This window comes from Pantherophis guttatus, chromosome 1 (assembly GCF_059756535.1).
Source record: "Pantherophis guttatus breed Tessera chromosome 1, ASM5975653v1, whole genome shotgun sequence".
NCBI lineage: Eukaryota > Metazoa > Chordata > Lepidosauria > Squamata > Colubridae > Pantherophis > Pantherophis guttatus.
In genome coordinates, this window is record NC_142063.1 from 157,327,558 (window position 1) to 157,348,293 (window position 20,736).

General features: G+C 38.3%; 1 protein-coding gene across 4 annotated transcripts in view; it reads right to left on the minus strand.

Moving 5' to 3' along the window:
* CCDC141 (coiled-coil domain containing 141) overlaps positions 1-20,736 on the minus strand; it is a 127,996-nt gene that overhangs the window by 75,071 nt on the left and 32,189 nt on the right. For all 4 annotated transcript variants that reach the window (XM_034428601.3, XM_034428615.2, XM_034428613.2 and 1 more), the window contains exons 4-5: positions 19,519-19,627; positions 4,610-4,863 (exon numbers count right to left, since the gene is read on the minus strand). In XM_034428601.3, the coding sequence (XP_034284492.2) occupies positions 4,610-4,863; positions 19,519-19,627 (363 nt within the window). The remainder of the gene's footprint in view (positions 1-4,609; positions 4,864-19,518; positions 19,628-20,736) is intronic.

Genomic DNA, 20,736 nt, shown 5'->3' on the forward strand with positions numbered 1-20,736 from the left:
CTGGACTTTCTGGTTTTTCTTTGAAGATGTTTCGCTTCTCATCCAAGACATTTCTTCAGCTCACGAAGAAGCTTCTTGGATGCAAAGTGAAACATCGTCAAAGGAAAACCAGAAAGTCCAGTTGCCTCTTGAAAAAGCACCTTTGGGACAAGAGTTTCTCTAGGTGCACATTGGTGCTCACGATTGCGACACTGAAGCCCCAGTGAAAAAGGTGTGCAGGTAAAGGAGGAAAACCTGCACATTTGAACCAACTATCAGTCAGTTCTTCGTCTACCCTTACTTGTTCCAGAACAAAAGTAAAAACAGTGAAGTAAAAGCCAATAAAAATTTACAAGAATTTACATTGTCACAGATTTTTGCTAGTTTAAGAAGGAAAAGGCCACATTGATGCTGGTACAATTTACTTAGACCTATTGCATTAATAGGATGGGAATAAGATAAAGGAATCAACATGAGGACATATCACAAAAAGAAATTGCCAAGGCACATTTATGCTGTGCTTGGATGCAAGGGGGAAAGAAACCAAGTTTTGTTAAGTCTGAATTTTTGTCTACTAGAAATTTGGCTGATATAAACCAGGGGTGAAATGCTCCCAGTTCTGACCAGATCACCCGATCCGGTAGCGATGGTGGCGGGTGGTTCGGAGAACCAGTAGCAAAAATCCCTGTCCCCCCCGCCCACATGCCCAGCTGAGCCGCACGATCATCAGAGGCTTTTTTTTTAACTTTTAAAAGCATTTTTTCTACAACCTCTTCGGCCAAAAAAATGTTTTTAAAAGTAAAAAAAGAAGCCTCTGATGACCATGCGGCTCAGCTGGGATCGTCAGAGCCTTTTAAAAGCATTTTTTCTACAACTTCTTTGGCCGAGGAGGTTGTAGAAAAAAAATGCTTTTAAAAGCCTCTAAAGATTCCAGCTGAGTTGCCTGATCATCAGAGGCTTTTAAAAGCATTTTTTCTGCAACCTCTTCAGCCGAAGAGATTGTAGGAAAAATGCTTTTAAAAGTAAAAAAAAAAAAAAAAAAAAGTTGGCCACACCCACCCAGTCACATTCCCCCCTCACCAAGCCATGCCCACAGAACCAGTAGTAACAAATTTTACATTTCACCACTGATATAAACCTATTACAGCCTTATTTTCTATTAGAATTCTGATCAATGCAGGGATTAGAACTAATAAACGCAAGCAGAGTGTTCCCCTTCTATATATCAATTTTCACACATAATGGTTGCAGCAGAAATAGTATGAGAAAATATTAAAATGTATAACTATGTATAACTATATTAAATGTAACCAGAAATCCATCTAAACTGCAATGCAATCCTAATTTCTCTTTTCCTATTCATAATATCTGACAATAATTATGCTTTTCTACTAGTAGAAAAGAGCTCCACTATATGAAAGCTCCTACTGTATCAGAATAAGGACAAACCTGCTATCTTCATCTTCATTTGGAAATGCAAGATATGAATAAAGAATCCTGAGATCCTGGAATAATTGATTGGTTTGTACACTTCATAGGAGTGTGTTTGGAAGACATTAAGAAAAATACATTAATAATGGATATGCTTCCTTAAGATAATTATGAGTAAAATAAAATAACTCTGTCTGCCTTTTGGTTTCCATTAATGCCCATTATTGAACATATTTGACTGAGAAGAGCATTCAGCAATTATGAAACTGCTCAGAATACTGCACAGCAATAAATTAAGAAAATTATATTGTTTTTCAACTTTCATGCCTAAAAATTTGTTCCTGGTCAGCTATTGTTCCTCATGAGTTATTGAAACAAAATAAACCAAGGTTGTTATTATTACTGCTGCTAAGATGTGATTCTAAAAATGAAAGAAATATTTGACTACAAATTGAGTAGCCCTATGCAGGGAGACACCTGCATGTGCCAGAGCTAAATCTACGTACCTATTCGGGTTACCTGCAGTTCCCATCCCAATGTTTTTGTTACAGTACATAGCAGTGGTGGGTTGCCCCCGGTTCGGACCGGTTCACAAGAACCGGTAATAAAACCGGCGGGAGGCTCCGCCCACTGACCTGGATGTCATCACAGGTGATCTGCGCAGGCGCAGGTGCGATGCAAACTGGTAGTAAAGATAAGTAGAACCCATCCCTGGTACATAGTTATTTCTAAGTGCCAAGGTCTTAGGAGGGTTGGAGGGTCCACTTAACACACCTATAAACTTCTCTATGACTGGAATCCCTGGACAATATTATTATCACACCTGTGCATGGCATCCTGCCAAATAGCTTGTCATAAACAAGGATTAGGAGCCAATTAACTCAAGAAACATCATTGAAAAAGCAGTTAGAAGAGGACTGCCCAAAAATCATTTACAAAGAACAAGTACAGGTCTATCCAAAGTACAAAGATGAATTCACACAATAAGATGGATTTACCCACTTCATCGACCACTCTCTGTTTTTTTGAGATGGGCAAAAAATAATTGGGAAGGAGGCAAAAATCTCTTTCCACAACAACCTTGTGTTAGATACTACAAAAACAACAGTATTAAAAAGCAAGAGTTTTCACCGTATTTACTTTCCCTAAGTTATTTCGATAAATTCATTTTGCTTTTTAAAAATGGGAGTCAGTCTTTGGGAAATGAAAGCAGTACAGTCTAAGGCTGACTTTTCTTAGGAGACAAAACAATCAAGTTTGTGTCTCACTGAGTCTTAAGGATGGTAATTTGTGATGCCGTCATGACTTAACATAGAGATGGCTGCAACATCCTGGTTTGTAATTTACCTCCTTTGTATTAATTAACAATGAGGATTTGTTCTCAGCTATCAGTTTACAGCCAAAGGCACTGAAGATGATGCTTCTGAAGGAACATAGGATTTGTCATTCTGGATACAGATCAATCTAGTCGTGAAACTGGTAAATCTAGTCCTCCCACAGGCAATTATGAGCATCTGATGAATGCTTCAAAGTTTGCTAGCAAAGCCTAAGCATATTCATAAGACTTTACTTGGGGGATTTTTATATCAAAATTCAAACAGCAATTTGTAATTTATAATATAGCCATAGTGCATTACAAAACAGGTAATATGGCACTCTCCAGGGAGCTTTTTGGAAATTCTTGAGAGGCATCCACAATAAATAAATGCTGTCATTAGCATATTTAATTTATATGCCCAGTCTGTTTCAAAGGACATAAAACACTTTCTGTATCTCTTATGTTAAGATGATTTCTGCATAACATTATATGGCTTTTCAGTTTAAATTAATATCCCTTTCTCTACTATGTACTGCTCCCTCTCGGGAGGCTGGTCATGCTTTTCCACTGAGTAAAAGAAAGTGTCACAGAAAGTTTAACACCTTAAGATGTTTATCTTGTTCAAGCCATATAGAATTTTAAAAGCTGTTTCATCCCAAAGGAAAAAAGGAGGTGTTAGTTGCTCATCTCTCTGTTGCAGAATGATTCAGAAAAATCCTGCTGCGTCAAACAGAAAACCCATCTAATCCAGCATCCTGTTTCCCAAAGAAGCCAATCCCCCAAAAAAACTTACAAATGGGAATGAAAGCCGTAGCCCAGTTCCTAGTTCACAACTGAAACACAGAGGCAGGTTGGCTTTCCAACCTGGAGGTAATACTTGTCCCTCTTATTAATTGCCTGCATTTTTGAAGTTGGCGTATCAGTCCATACAATGACCACAAAGTCTGATGTTGCACAATACATCTCATGTAATCCTTGCTGACTGACCATTCATTCAGCTATGGATGATGCTGGCCGGAGGCTCACAACCAGTCCTCAAAGTCGTGGTCATTGCAGCATCCCCATGGTCAAGATTTGGGTGCGTGGCAACTGGCATGCATTTACAACTTTCATAAGGTCCTGCAATCATCTGAAACATTCATAGTTGGCATCCAACCAGGAAAGTCATGGGGAAGCCAGTGGGAAGTTGCTAGTCACAGTCACATGACATTGCACTTAACCATTCACAGTGATTTACTTAATGATCATAGTTGAAACTGACAAAACGCTGTCATAGGACATGATTTGTCACTTTATGATTACATGGTACACTTTACAGTTCCAACTGCAGTCCTTAAGTGAGGACTACATGTATGTTAAAATCTGGTTGGCTAATTGACGATTCGGTGTGCAGTGCAATCACAAGCACTATCAACAATATCCTCCATTAATTTGCCCAACATGTTTTTTAAATATATTTAAGCTAATAATGAAAACTGGAAAAAAAAAAGTGTGGATTGGATATAGTCTATGTCAGCGGTACTATAGTCTCATTCTATATCAACTTAAAAAATGAAAATAATCCTTACACTGGAATTCTTGTTATTATTATTTTGTTATAATTTCAATTCTCACTTGCATTAAATAAGGATTAAATAAGGACTGAATGATTTGTATTATTAATATGGACTCACTAATTAAATTTTTGTGCCTACTTTGTCTGTGTTCCTTATAGTCTGCTGCAATGCGATAAATTTCCCCTTTCCCTTCTAAGCCAATTTTGCAAATGATTTGTTAGCCAGGAATATTGAGGATTGTAGTCCAACAGATCTCGTGGATAAAAATGTGGGGAAACAGTTAATTCAAGAATAATATAACACAAAACAACTTTCCAGACAGTACCTGGTTCTCCTGGCAATGCCATTGACAGATTTGCAAAACTTGTTCCAATCCTTCACCCTGGAGCTTCAAGTATTTGTCCAGCTGTCTCCTCCTGTCTTGCAGAACTTCAAGGAGAATGTCGATTTTCAAACAACTACTGTGGGCTCCCTGAATGAATTCTGGATTTATATTCGGCCCATCAGATTTGAATTCCTGTATGAATGCAGTTAGGTCATGGCTTTTGTTTAAGAGTCTCAATGATTTTTCCAGAAGCTCTGCAAAGACAGTATTAAAAATAACGTATTAATTTGCGGGTGGACACATCATCATATGTGTGTGTCTGTGTGTTTGTAAGTTTGTTTTATCATAAGAGAAAAACAGTAGAAACTCTGTACTGCAGTGTCAGGCTTAAGTGAACGTGATTTTGCTGTGCCACGTTTAATTCCCTTGGGCTCTTAGCAGTCATACTTACAGCATGAAAATGCCAAGAGAGGAAACTCTTTGGAGTAATGGAATATAAAGAGACTTGTATATTATATCCAGCAGAGGGCACTGCTATCATTCAGATTAATTTTAACAGAAGCAGTTCAGATATTGGCATATAATGTTCAGGACTGACAGACTGACAGTTCCTAAAGCCCAAAATAAAAAAGCATGTCATTTGCATATTACATCAATTGTACTTAAACATGCATTTGCACATTATCTCTGTGATTCTTGATCTTTTTAAAAACAAAACTAAACCACAGTACAGCAGGCAGTTCTAAGCACCATTGCTGAAATTACATTCTTATAAAAGCTGATGTAAGGGCAGAGTTCAAACTCTGAATGCCAATATTTCATCTCCCTTTGGCAACACAATTGGATCAAGTACTTCACATGTTTGTTACCACACAAACACTCTTGACAAGTGACATTCCTTGGGATATTGACATAGTGATTTTAACAGCAGCTAGTGAAATATCTCCATGGTACGGAGATAGGAAAACACAAGGTACTTTCCAAAGGATTAAAACTATTTCATCATGTAAACATCGTGAGAAAAATCACAGGCCAATTTCTTTTAAAAGACACCTGCAATTTCTGAGGACAGCTGCCTAGGATCTGAAATATAATTTAAATCAAATGCCAAAGAATGTTGCATACATTATTTAACAAAGACGTTATGTCATACAAGGTGCCTTTTGCAAAATGTAAAGGTAGCAGCATCACATAAAGCTGGGTCTCCAGCTGCATTTCAGCAAATACATTGTGAACATGACAAAGAAAATGTCAAAATGTAACAAGGCAGGGCTATACCCTGTCTCAGGATCAGATCTCAGGATCCCAAAAATAAACAAGCACCAATATTATTTGCCAAATATGGAGAATATTTGCAGCTCAGGGTTGAAATGGGGGATCCTTGGTGCTCTCTGAGTTTGTTTTCTTGTAGAAGTTTCATTACCTAACTAGGTAACATCATCAGTGCCAGCACTTGATTTATTTCAGTTTTCCCCTTCCTAAGTGGCCTATGCAATACTTAGAACTCTGCATGCTTAGTGAATTCAATTTCACCAGAGTCCAGATGTAAAGGCCTCACCCAGCAATCTGGACTTTGTAGAGAGGAAAAGGTTTATGTTTTTGCCCTGAGTAATATAGCCCTATTACTCAGGCTATAGTAATTAATAAGAGGATGTGTCTTCAAGCCAGTCTTAACTGCTGGGTACTACAAAGAGAGTCCTGTAGTTTTCTTGACAAGATTTCAGAAGTGGCTCGCCCTTGCCTGGTAGTCTCCTGGTCTCTAGCCTCCTGCCTTTAACCAAACTAGCTCTTGGTCAGCTACGAATTCCCAAATAAAGCAGAGATGTGGAAAGGATGGTTCACCTGTCTCACTAAACCAGCAGTGCTCCACATCTCAGGAGCTGGAAGTCACAATTCAGCCTCCTAGTCTTTTGAAATGATGGAAACCAGTCAAGGAGAGAAGCAACCTAGAATTAAGGAGAAATTCCCTAACATGGGAACAATAAACCAGTGAAACAGTTGCCTTCAGAACTTATGGGGACTCCATCCCTGGAGGCTGGAATGGTGTGAGGTCTCCTGCTTGCCGGATGTTGGACTAGAAGACTTTCAATGCCTTTTCCAACTCTGTTATTCTGTTATTCTGGAATACTTAGTATCTCTAAACATTGGGGGGCGGGGAAGGGGCACGTCTTTAAATTCTTCTTTTCTTAAATGTTTCAAGGGGACAAATTCTTATCTTGGCCTGATATCATTGGAAATGGAGAATGGAAACATTGTTTTTATCCATTTTGCTTGTTTCTTCCAAGTTTGAAAAATGGGAATAAGAGATGGAGTTTTAATATTTATTTATTTTTAACCTTTAAAAATCTTTAATGGAATCTGTTCATTATTTTTTTTAACAAAAAATGTTTACAAAAATTGTTTGCAAAGAAATAATATCCATTTTTTTTTAAAAAAAAGATAATTCAAGCATACATAGGACAGAGGGCATTAAGATAAATTTGGTATAATGAAGGTGATACCAAAATAGTTGGAGAAATGCTGACCTGGAGTGTCTTAATTCTTTTGTAGAATTATAGAAAATTCAAACTTTGCTTTTATGTACAGGTCATCTAGTTGTTGAAGCTCAGATCTTTCAGTACATAAACCTATTTTTAAAACCGTCTCCAATTGCCTGAGTTCACACAACACGCTCAGTCTCAAACTATCCAACTGCATTTTAGCCATACTGCACAATCTCAGCTTTTAATTTTAGAAGCGATTATATTTAGGAAAAAGTGGAAAAAGAATGAGAACTGCTAAGAGCAAATTGGTAGATAAATGAAGGGAGGGAAAGCTGAGGAATCAGGTTGTTGCAGAATCAAACTGTTACCCATCATCTTTGCTGCCTTTTACAAAAGCTGCTAGGAGGATGGGACCGATGAATTCAGTGCAACCAAAGTAGGCAGGCTTAATTTGCACATCTAATTTAAAGCCTGCTGGATGGGGTTAAGAATGAAATTGCTATCAACCAAGCACTCATAAATAAATTAAGCGGAGCAAAAAAGGTTACTTCAAGAGAGTGTTACTAATACATGGGCTTCATTAAAAAACCAAGGTGTTCTTTTCATTTTACCTATTGATAAAATTGGAATTGACTGCCACACCGGGTAAAATATAAAAAGACAATTTTAATTACATATATGACTACCTGCTTTTTGATTTCTTATCTCTCTGAAAAAGACAAAAACAATGAATAAATTGTATGAGCTACCCATTCTTGACACTTTGGGTAAAGAAAACAAACCATACGCTACAAGATTATTTTTCTTATGGCAAACAATGTCCTTATATCATTTTTAGGGATGGGCCTCAGTTTTTGCAATGATAGTCAATCACTAGCAAATCTCCCAAGCTTAAATTGCTCTACAATGAGCTCTTTACACCAAAATGAAGATTGAATGGAGACTACCAAACTCATATTAAAGTTTCCAGGCTTCAACTCATTGTTCTAACTTTTGATCAAAATTACAAGCCACTTAAGTCAGAACCTGTTTAGTTTTAATCCACCTCCACCCCACAAAAGGCTAGAATTTTAAGAAAGCTGCTTTGTATCAGGCAATCAATAGCAATTCAAATCTATTTTTAATGTAATAATCTTTGAGATTTGAGCACCTCACTGGAGGAGTTCAGCTTCCCTCGGTGCGCAGAAGGGAATTGCTCTGGTGGACTGCAGGAATGGAGTTTGGATCTTGAGGATGTGAGTCCTATTTCTGCATCCCACTGGAGGAGGGATGGGAAGGGATTCATTCAGCAGGTGGAAGCAGCTTGCAATCTTCCCTGCCAGAGAAGGAATCCAGCAGAGAAGATTGCACAAGGTGATCATATGATTGCGGGAGGCTACCAGTCATAAGGGTGAACATAGCCAAGCTCCCATATTAGGATCAGGTGATTGCATGGAGGTGGGGTGGGGAGGCAAATTTTACGATGGCCTGAGGTGGTTCTTGCTTTAAAGCACCCTTTCCAAAGCTGACATAACTTTGAAACAATCAGTCATTAAACAACCTGTAATTTATATGGTTCCCCCCCCCACCTAGTATTTTATCCTTGTAGTAACTTAATGGGTATTTAAGAAGAAATACTGCTGAACTTATCCAGGGACCAACAAAATGGGGGGAGGGGGGGGATTGAATCTGGGTCACCTACTTAAGTCTTCTATCAACAAAGCCCAATTATATTCAATACTCCCAGTGTATTTAGCAGCAATCTTATAGAAGTAGTCCTCGACTTACAACAGTTCATTTAGTGACTGTTGAAAGCTACAATGGAACAGAAAAAAGTGACTTATGATCATTTTTCACTGTTACGACCTTTTCAGCAACCCCATGGTTAAAATTCAGATGCTTGGCAACTGATTCATATTTATGACTGTTGCTGTGTCCCAAGATCATGTGATCACCTTTTGCAACCTTCTGACAAGCAAAGTTAATGGGGAAGCCAGATTCACTTAACAACTGGGTTACTAACTTATCAATTGCAGTGATTCACTGAACAACAGGTCTGGGGCAAGGAAGGTCATAAAATGGGACAAACCGACTTAACAAATGTCTCACTCATCAACATAAAGTTTGGGCTCAATTGGTATCATAAGTCAAGGACTACCTGTACATAGATCATTTAGAGATAATCAACAAGGGAAGCTTTTAGATTGGTTTACGTAAAGGCTTCTTTTAGGTTCTAAAAGTTCAAAATCATGCCATAGCCATCCTTGTTTGGACTGCGTCTAGCATATGGTGTGAATTCAGTCATTTGTTTCGAACTGTGGTTTATAGCTTGACATCTTAAGTAAACCTGGTTCATCAGGCTTTATTCAAACAGAACAATGGAGCGGTGTGATGCTCAGCATCACTTGATTCCAATGACAGTGGAGCAAAGAGCTACACAGAAAGTAAAACATTTCTGAACTCCTTAGGCTTTGAATCTCAACTGTGCTCAAGATTACACTTTAGCTGTATATGTTCCTACTGAAAGCAAAAAAAAAAAAAAAAATTGGTCAAATGTGTTTTGTAAGCTGTCTCTATATTATATTAACTTGATTTCTGGTTACATTTGTACAATAAAACTAGTCCTGTGACTATTTGTTCATTTCATTTCTCTCTGCTATTTCAATACTAGTAAGAGCCAAGAGCTTTTACAAAACAGATCCTTTCTCACAACATGCAGTCCATAATAAAAATCATTATATCTGGCATAAATGCCTTGATGCAACATAAATGGATTTGTGACTGCTGCATATTTCTCTCCAAGATGCCAGTGGATTGCCTGAAGCTCCCTAGCAGCCATTTCATCCAACTTCCCAACACAGATGGGCAACAACACTCAGAAGGCAAAATTGTACGTTGCGGAATTGCTCTGCGCCAGAAACTGATCGCGCTTATCAACATCACAATAACATTAGTAAGGTGAAGAAGAACACTTTGGAATATCGCAGACATCATTCCTTCGGGCGGCAAATCCAAGAACTGGATCCCACAATTCCTTGAACAGGACTCTCAATCCTTCTAAGCAGATCTAGAAAATAATAAGCTCCTTAGCTGTTCTTCTTCCTGAAATTCTGAGTGGAATGGGCCCACATTTCCTGATTTCAAGTGAGAACCACAAGTTTAGGTCCTATAAGCCGTACTACCCCAAAAATTACTTGACTAACATTTTCAGCCTAGCCAACACTTTGTTGCTCATTTCTGTTTCTTAACATTTCTGTTTGGTCTCCACAATGATGACAGCTGCCTTTCTCTGTAAAATGTATGCCTAGAGGGTGTCCCATTAAACTAGGCTCTCCTCTTGGATGAAAAATACATTAATATGTGGATAGGATTTCTTTCCAAATGCAACCAATATATTATTATGCAATGCCACCATTTTGTGGGAAATTCAGGGCAGTTTAAGAGATCTCTCATCATTTTATCTCCAAAGCAATATAATGACAAAAGTGCAGAGAAGAGCAACCAAGATGATTTGCGGACTGGAGGCTAAAACATACTATGAATGGTTGTAAGTACTCGGCATGGCTAGTCTAGTGAAGAGAAGGACCAGGGGAGACATGATAGCAGCGTTCCAGTATTTGAGGGGCTGCCACAGAGAGGAGAGGGTCAGGGTATTTTCCAAAACACCTGAAGGCCAAAGAAGGAATAATGGATGGAAACTGATCAAAGAGATATTCAACCTAGAAGTAAGGATAAATTTTCTGACAGGGAGAACAATCACCCAATGGAACAGCTTGCCTTCAGAAGTTGTGGGAGCTTCATTGCTGGAAGCTTTCAAGAAGAGATTGGACTGCCATTTGTAGAAATGGTGTAGGGTCTCCTGCTTGGGTGAGGGGCTGGACTAGATGACCTACAAGGTCCCTTCCAACTCTGTTAATCTGTATCTGTATCTGATATAGTTTGGACTGATTGGTCTGAAGTTACCCAGTGAATTTCAATGGCTGAGGGCAGATTTGTTCTGTAGTATATTACACCTAGACAGGGACAGCCAGAACTGCTTCGTATTTCTTTAAAAAGTGACGAAGGATTGGAAAACTCTTGTGATCTTTTGATGCTGTGCTATTCTGCTGAAAATATTTTAATGAAGTAAATTTGGACAGGAATTTTAACTGTCGGCTGCCTTGAGTTTAGCACAATAGGCCTTGCAGAATGAACTACTGTACTGAAATTTCTCCTCCTGAGTATTGGGGATTCTTAGCAGTAGGGTGCAATAGGGATTGCTGAAGGAAGACAGAAGCATCCCAAATTTAAGATGTCTTCCTCAAATTCCTATCCGGTCATAGTTTGATCCTTTACCTAACTGTAAAGTAAACTCTGAATCAGGTTTAGGAGCATGGAGGGTTAAGAAAGGAAAATGTGCCCATAACATGTATACACACATTTTCTTTTTTTTCTTTTTTTTTTTTTTATTGCAAAAGTTTTACAATTACATTTTCACCCCTTTTTTCACCCCCCCACCTCCCTCCCCAAACTTCCCGTCCTCCCTAACCCTCCCTAACCCTCCCCCCCAGACTTCCCTATTATGTACTCATAACTAATAACACTGATATATAAACCTGAACCCATCCCTCCCCCTATATAATTTTTCCTCTTTGTCTCTTTACATTAAAATATTTCTAATACATTATTTTCAAATAAAAGCTATTTGATACTTTCTAGTTTGGTATTTGTTCTGAACATATTCTATCCACCTTTTCCATTCCCATTCATAAGTCTCTTGTGAACAATCTTTTAAATATGCTGAGATCTTCGCCATCTCTGCAAAACTTGCCATCTTCAAAGTCCATTCCTCGATAGTAGGCAAAACTTCATTCTTCCAATATTTACCTATCAACAATCTTACTGCTGTTATCATATACAGTATTAATTTTATTTCACCCCGTGTAAAACCCTTAACTATACCCAATAAAAACAATTGTGGAGAAAATTGAATTTTTTTCTTCAAAACATTCTGCATGACCCACCATATTTTTATCCAAAAAGCCTTAACTTTCCTACAGGTCCACCAAACATGATAATACGTAGCATCCAAACATTCGCATCTCCAACATTTTGGCTGAACATTAGGGTACATACATGACAACTTTTTAGGATCTAAGTGCCATCTATAAAACATTTTATAAAAATTTTCCCTCAGATTCTGCGACTGTGTAAATTTAACATTCTGAACCCAAATTTTTTCCCATGTTTCCAACATCACTGGTTCTTCAAAATTTTGTGCCCACTTAATCATGCAATCTTTAACTAATTCAGTTTCTGAATCCCTTTCTAGCAAAACATTATAAAGCCTTTTAATATGCATTGGACCTTTCTCTCTTATATGTCTAACCAATTCTTCCTCATGCAACATAATACCAGTTTTTTGGTCCTCTTTCCATCTCAATTGTAATTGATTATATTGTAACCAGGTTAAATTAATCCCTTCGTCCAACAGTGTCTGCAATGTCTTCAGCTGCCATCTACCCGCATCTGTAAAAAGAACCTCTTTGTATAAAAACCCCCCGAGTGACATTATATTTGTATTCCACAAGGTATGACCAAGATCCAGCCATAGCGGTATTTTATAATCCCATTTGAGTCGGTGCTTCTTCCAAACTCTCATCAAAGAGTCTCTAAGTATATGACTTTTAAATACTTTATCAACTTTGTCATCATAAAATAGGTAAGCATGCCATCCAAATTCAAGATCAAAACTTTCTGCATTCAATATTCCAGCCTTTTTACTTCCAAACCAATCACTTGTTAAAGTTAAAGCTGCTGCATCATAATATAACTGTAGGTTTGGAAGTTTAAGGCCTCCTCTTTCTGGAACATCTTGCATAATTTTCAATTTCACTCTCGGCTTTTTCTCGTTCCAGACAAACTTATTAAGTCCAGTTTGCCAAACTTTCAGTTGTTTATCACTTTTAAGCACCGGAATCATTTGAAACAAAAACAGAAATCTTGGCAAAATGTTCATCTTAACTGCTGCTATTCTTCCAAGTAAAGACAGTTGCAGCTTTTTCCAAGTCTCCATGTCTTTCTGAACCTCTCGCCACAACACCTCGTAGTTATTTTGAAACAATTTCATGTTTGATTCTGCAACCTGAACTCCAAGATATTTTACCTTAGGTACAATTTCAAAACCTGCCCTCCTTTCAAGTTCATGTTTACGATCTTGTGTCATATTTTTGACTATCATTTTAGTCTTTTTTGAATTCAGTCTAAAACCTGAAACTCTACCATAGTCTTGTATAATGTCGTTCATCAAGATTGTTGATTCCATTGGTTGTGATAGGGTAACCACCAGATCATCTGCAAATGCCTTTATTCTATAATCCTCTTGCCTTATCATTATGCCTTTCAAAATTTTAGAGTCCCGTATTGTATTTAGCAAGACTTCCAATGTTAAAATAAATAAAAGTGGGGATAACGGACATCCCTGTCTTGTTCCTTTTTCAATTTTAAACTCTGTCGTCAAACTTCCATTAATAATAATCTGTGCTTTTTGCTCTTGATAAATTGCTGAGATCGCCTGTATAAATTGGTCCCCAAAGCCCATCTTTTTTAAAATCTTTAGTAGAAAATTCCAATCCACTCTATCAAAGGCCTTCTCCGCATCCAAAAAAACCAGCACTGCAGAAATCTGTTTATTCTTATCAAGATATTCCAATAAGTCTATTACTTGCCTTACATTGTCCTTCATATATCTGCCCTCAATAAATCCCGCTTGGTCCGCATGAATCACCTTTTGGATTACTGGCATCAACCTGTTGGCTAATACCTTCGCATAAATTTTATAGTCTGTGTTCAAAAGAGATATTGGTCTATAGTTCTCTGGTTTTTTAGGACCAACTTGTTCTTTTGGTATCAAAGATATATAAGCAGTTGTCCAAGATGGGGGTATTTTACCCCCTTGTTGAATATTGCAAAATAAATCTCTAAGTTGTCCCACCATTTCAGCTTGTAATGTTTTGTAATACACTGCAGTCAAACCATCCGTGCCAGGAGCTTTGGCTGTTCTTAGCTGTTTAATTGCTACTGTTATCTCCTCCTCTGTTATAGGATAATTCATTTTTTCCTTTTGTTGATCAGTAATTTTTGTAACTCTCTTATCCTTTAAATATTTTTCTATAAGTCCATTCTGTACCTCTTCTTTGGCATATAGTTTAGTATAATAATCCACAAAAGCTTCTTTAATTAGTTTTTGTTGAAAGATTTCTTTCCCTCCAATATCAATACTATCAATAGTCCGTATACTTTGTTTTTTCCTCAATGTGTAAGCCAACCATCTGCCCGGTTTGTTAGCGTTGCAAAATGTATTATGCTTCGCATATTGTAAGCTTGTTGCAACTTGTTCCGCCATAAGCATTTGAAATTGGTCTTTCAAAAGTTTTATAGCACTTCGTATTCTTTCATCTGTTGGGTTTTTAATAAGTAACTGTTCTTTATTCTTTATTTCCATTTCCAACTCAGATCTTTTCTTTTGTCGGAACAGTCTATGTTTAGAATTCATGTAGATGAGTACCCCTCTCATATAAGCTTTACTTGCATCCCAAACAATTTCAATTGGGGTACCTTTATTCAAATTTATTTCAAAAAATTCTTTCAAATGCTTTTTAAGTTCTATTATATTTTTTTCATATCTAAACAAATTCTCATTTAATCTCCAAGAACGTCTCTCAACCTTATCCATCTCAATTTCTATCCATACAGGGCTATGGTCAGTCAGAGTTCTTGGAAAAATCTTTGTTCGTTTTGTCTTAACAAGTAAATCATTTGACAACAGGATAAAATCAATCCTAGAAAAGGATCTATGTCTATCAGAAAAGAAAGTGTAATCCAATTCATTTGGATTATGTATTCTCCAAACATCTTTTAATTCCATATCTTCTTTCATATCAAAAAAAGTCTGTGGTAGTCTAATTCTAGACTTTGCCAAGCTCTTTTTATCTAGTTTAGAATCAATTACTCCATTCCAGTCTCCCATAATTAAAATAGATCTGTAGTCCCATTGCAGTATTTTAGTATGTAACATCTTATAAAAATACTCCTGTTGTTGGTTGGGAGCATAAATTCCAATCAAAAGAATTTGACCATTTGCTGTGAGCAATTCAATTGCTACAAACCTACCATCTTGATCTGCTTCTATAACTTTCGCTGTTAATTTTTTATTTACATAAATAACCACACCATTCTTTTTCTGCGAAGTTGAAGATATATAATGTGCTCCTAGTTTTGAGTTTATCAAATATTTTTGATCTTGAGTTGTGATATGCGTTTCTTGTAAACATATTATATCATTATTAAATTGTTTCAAATATGTAAATAGTTTCTTCCTTTTCTGTGCTGAATTCAACCCATTGACATTCCAAGATAAACACTTAAAGGTCATCAGCCTCTTTCTGGAGCACAGAGCAATATGCTTGAAGTTCATCCGAGAGCTTCGATCTCGCTCCTCCCATAGCTCCACTCTCTTGTACGGTACTCTTAACTGCCTTCTTGTCTTGTCTTTCCTGTTGTTGTTGTTGTTGTTGCTTTTGTTTAAGTAACTTAGATTGAGCTCTAGTTATAGGTTGATCTTTCACTTCAGTCAGCTGAATCAAGTCCAAAATTGGAGAAGAATCAAGCAGGGGCTCACTCAGAAAGCCTCCTTCTGCACCTTGCACTACTTCTAATTCCTGCTTAGACTGTTCTTGCAATTGCCTCTCTTCACTCTCTTTAATCTCCAAAACTGTAGATGTACGTGGAGATGGTGTTCTTTCCTTAAGAATAGTGGTGTAAAAGTGTTGTGCCTTCTCCACGGTATTCAACCGATATCCTTCTCCCTTATATCTAAAAATTATCCCAGCTGGTGCGTCCCACCGAAAGGGTATCTGTAAATTTTTCAATTCCTTAACAAGAAAACCAAATTCTTTTCTGGCTTTCAGCATTTTAGGAGGTAATTCTTTAAAGATTTCAAGTCGTGAACCCCCCACTTGTACAGAAGTATGAAAAGATTTTTGCAGGATATCATTTCTAATTTCTCTATCTGTAAGGTATATGACCACATCTCTAGGCAATTGTCTTTGTCTGGCCACCCAAGAGTTCACTCTGTAAATTTTATCTATTTTGTGAAATACCATATCAGGATTAACTTGTAGAATCTTGGCCAAGGCTTCAGAACAAACTTGTCTCAAATCCTGTCTCTCCGCCTCTCGAATTCCCCGAAGCCGTATGGCGAATTCCATTGCCCGGAATTGTATCATAACAATCTCATCTTCAATTCTCTGCATTTTATTATCAACTTCATCAATTTTATAATCATTATCTTTCATCTTAACATTAACTTCTGATTTAAATTCTTCAACTTTAAAACTTTAAAATCAACTTTCCCAATAAATTCTGCCAGGCCAGACGCCACTTCTGATATTTTTTTGGTCACCTTAATTTGATTCTGTTTCACCATATCTTTAACTTCATTAATTTCCTGCATAAATTCCTGATGTGATTTTTGAAGTTTATCATCTATCTCCTGTTGAGATTTTAGAAATTTATCATCCAGAGTTTTAGAAATAAATTGTTTTAAATCTCCCACATCAAATTCTTTTTTCTGGGTCTGTGACTGCTGTGCAGAGGGAAGCTGCGTTTCTTGTTTATGTGTGGGGGATCCCCCCCCTGCTGCCTTCCCTTCCTGCTTCTTTGAAGCCATCCTGCCACGTGATCTAGTTTTTCTGAAGAGGGAAGTTCCTTTTCCTTTCCCTCCTGCACAAAGACTTCTAAAAAAGTCCCCCAGATTTAATCAATTAAAAGCTGAAGTAAAACAAAGTCCAATTTAAAAAGGGAGAAATTTTCCACTTGCTTCTCTTATAGCAAACAAGGCAACTTTGTAACAACTTGGAAACTTGTAACGCGAAATAACTTCACCAATCCACACTCATTGGCTCGTTAACTTTAAGGCTAAGCGCCATGTTTTTTTTCAAAGCACTTTCACTCACTCAATTTTGTCTCAGTTTAAAAAGTCAACAAAGCGCTGATACTTGCGTTTTCAAGTTTCAGGGTTCAGATGGGTTCACTATTTGTTAAAGCTGATTCTTTTCAAATTACGTTTCCTGCAGCCGGCTTGTTTTGCAGAGGCAAAATCGTCCCACATCGCCCGGAGTTTCCGCAGGTTGGGAGGGAGCCACACCCGTTCTCTCCCCAGAAACAATTCCCTGGGGGACAACGGGGGCTCAACCTGAGCCCTGCGATCTCTACTTCTACAATCCTTGGGATTTTGAAGCTTTCAAGCCGCTTCTAAGAAACGAAGCGGCTCTACGGGCGGCGGGGCTGGCGGAGCTCAGAAAGGCACCGCCGTCGCCGAAAGCAGAGAAACCGGAAGTCACATTTTCTTTTTTTAATTCAATGCTTCCAAACCTCATTCAGATACTACTTCTAAATTACTGTAGAAAAAAATAACTCACCTGTGGATCATTATGTTTGAAATGCAAGGATAATCAGAATTTTTTGGGAAGGTCACCTATCTTCCCTACGTTAGAGCTGCTACTGCCAATATGTACTCTGTTCATTAACTAGGTTTGCCAATACTTATGCATGGAGAGTCAAATCTGCTGTATTAAACATGCCACAAAGACATGACTTTTGCAGCACAGAGAAAGAGGCATATAGTGGTTGTAAATGGCCCATTTCTGGCCTCCGGAGGGACTCCGGGTGGGGGAGGCCGTTTTTGCCCTCCCCAGGCTCCTAGAAAGGCTCTAGAGCCTGGGGAGAGCAAAAAAGGGGCCTTTCCCATCCCCACGAGACCCCCCGGAGGCCAGAAACAGCCTGTTTCCCTACTTCCAGTGGGCCCAGTAGGCCTGAAAATCAACTGGCCGATGCATGCATGCCAGTGGTGGGTTGCCCCCAGTTCGGACCAGTTCTATAGAACCGGTAGTAAAACTGGAGGGAGGCTCCACCCACTCACCCCAACGTCATCAAAACAATTCTGCGCATGTGCGCAGCCCCGTTGCAAACTGATAGTAAAGATAAGTAGAATCCACCTCTGGTCCACGCGCACTGGACCTGAGCTCGCATGCCCACCGATATGACTCCACGTGCCACCTGTGGCACGCGTGCCATAGGTTCACCATCACAGATCTAGTCCTTCTACATCCGCCCACCTAATAAAGAAACAGATTCCAAACACAGATAAGAGATGTACTGCATAGGAGGGGCTCTACAGAGTAAGGGTATTGCTTAGTTGCCGAAGTAAATGCGCTAAGGGAGAAAATCATTACATACAAAATTAAAAATGGAAACAATCAACTTTAAAGAAAACACCAGTTATGATTGGCTATCTGAACAAAGTACAGTAAGTCCAGGACTTGAGGGCCGCATCAAACTTGCCAAGAGGAAAGCCATTTGTTCAAAATGTTTAAGCATGCCTGGGTTTCATTTCATGTGGTTTTCAATTTAAAGCTCATTCTGCCTGAAGCTTCATGAAGAAAGTGTATATAAAATAAAATGAGGTCTTCTGTTACCATTGCTTCAGAGAAAGAGAGAGTTAATGGGCTGCTAAAATCTTTTCCAGATTTTTGGATGTACCAGGTGCATTGATCCAAATCCACCAGTGTTTCAGCAAATCTGATACCCGTTCCTGCACCAAACGGCACAGTAGTGCCAAATCCAATTGAATCACTGGATGCACCAAGAGGGTGTCTCCAGTTCAGCATTACAGCCATCAATGGGGGGCTCTGAGGACTGGGCAGAGCAATATGTAAATTGAATCACGTCCAGTCTTAGGAATTTTCCCTGCTGCACAGTAGAAGTGTTTAAGCATCCTTGAGCTGGCAACAAAAAAATTATATTAGAATGAAATGTGCTGACCCGTTCCTGATCCCTATCCTGCGTCTTTTGATCCTAGTCATGGCCAATCATCTGGCTTCCTTCCAAAACCAATGGTGACAAACCCACCAGATTTCCTATATGGCGATATTGCCCCTGGGTGGAGTTAATTGAAAAAGTTAAAATATAGGTGGTTTAAGCCATCTCACTTTTTGGCCCTGGAGACACAAGTGGGGGAAAAAATGTTGCCAGGATATGTTTAGGCTGTGATTAGCTGATGTAGGAGTTACCCTTAGTCAATAGTTGAAATAGAACTGTTAAAATCAGTGACATTTATGACAGCGTAAGTGGTTCTCCTTTATGTTACTCTCACAACGGTCCTTGATGCAGGCTAAGCTGAAAGACAGAGACCGTGCATAGAATTTAAATCTAGCTCTCTCCAGAGAAAATCTATAGTGTTAGGAAAAGGCACGCATTGTGACGTCTGTATTATTTAAAAAAAAAACATGCAATATTTCAACTGTGACCAAGAACATTAACTTCAGAAGTTGTAATCAACTTTTTATTCAGAAAGACTTTATTAGAAATCTTCCTTATAAAAGAAGATGCTCCCACCCTTTTCGATACCTTTTGTATGATGTTTGTGCTGATGCAAGAGTTCTTTCAGAGATTCAGGGTTTTCAAACTCTTGAGAATACTGCAGAAAATCTTCAACTTGGTCAATTTTGGCAGCAAACTGTAGAGATACGGAAAATACACTCTTCAAAGAACTGCATCATGTATCATTGAAAAGAATCTAATAAGCTTTTCGACTGCTTTGCACATTATTAATATATTTGTTCTGTTCTCCTAAAGCTGTCTTCCTCGACCTTGTACCTTTTGGATGAGGTAGATTTCAATTTCAACAGTTCCCAGCCAGCAGCACTGAAAATAATTGCTGTTTCCACTGCTTGTATGAAATAGGGACCTCTTCAAAGAAAGGGAAACAAGGAGCTGTTATCTGCTTGATTGTTGCCCTTATCCTCTGATTTTTGCTAGCTTAACAGGTTGCAAACAATGACAAATCTGAAATGCTGAGCATTGTGTTGACTTGGTAGAGCAAAGAACATCAGCTAAAACAGTTCTCTGGCAGGCAACATAATTGTTCCAGCTTTTAAAAAATTCCCACAGATGTGTGGCTCTGTATTTCCTCTCCTACACATAGCTGCCTCTAACTGAATACAGCCTTGAGGAAAACCGATGATTGTACCAAACAGAATCCCCCCCACTTTCCCAATCCTCACATTCTTCCCTAAAGCAGAATGCTTTGAAATCAATTGAGTCTAAAATCTACCAAACCATCATACCCTGTAGCAAAATATGCATACCAATAAAACAAAACAAAAATACTCTCAGCCGCCTCAAAAGGGCCCTAGAAAAGAGTAATTTATCTTCGTTCTCACAGACCTCATTGCAAGTATATCTTCTAAGGGAAAATGCTCGTAAAATAATGGCCGCTACTGAAAAGGTATAATTCTTAGCCTTTTTCGTTCCAAAATGGAACTTTGGGAGATTCACTGAAACAAAAAACAAAAACAAAACAAAACTATATTTGAAAATACTAGCTTGCCTAGAGTGGCCAGTTTCCCTGCCGTTCAAGCACCCTGTCTTTGTTTTTTGAAGAAAAATACTATTAGCGATATGTGAATTGGGAATACACCAGGGGTGGGTTCTACTTACCTTTACTACCGGTTTGCAGTGGGGCCGTGTGTAAGCACAGAAGCTTCTGCACATGCACAGAAGCGTTTTGATGATGTCAGGGTCAGTGGGTGGAGCCTCCCACCGGATTTACTACCAGTTCTATAG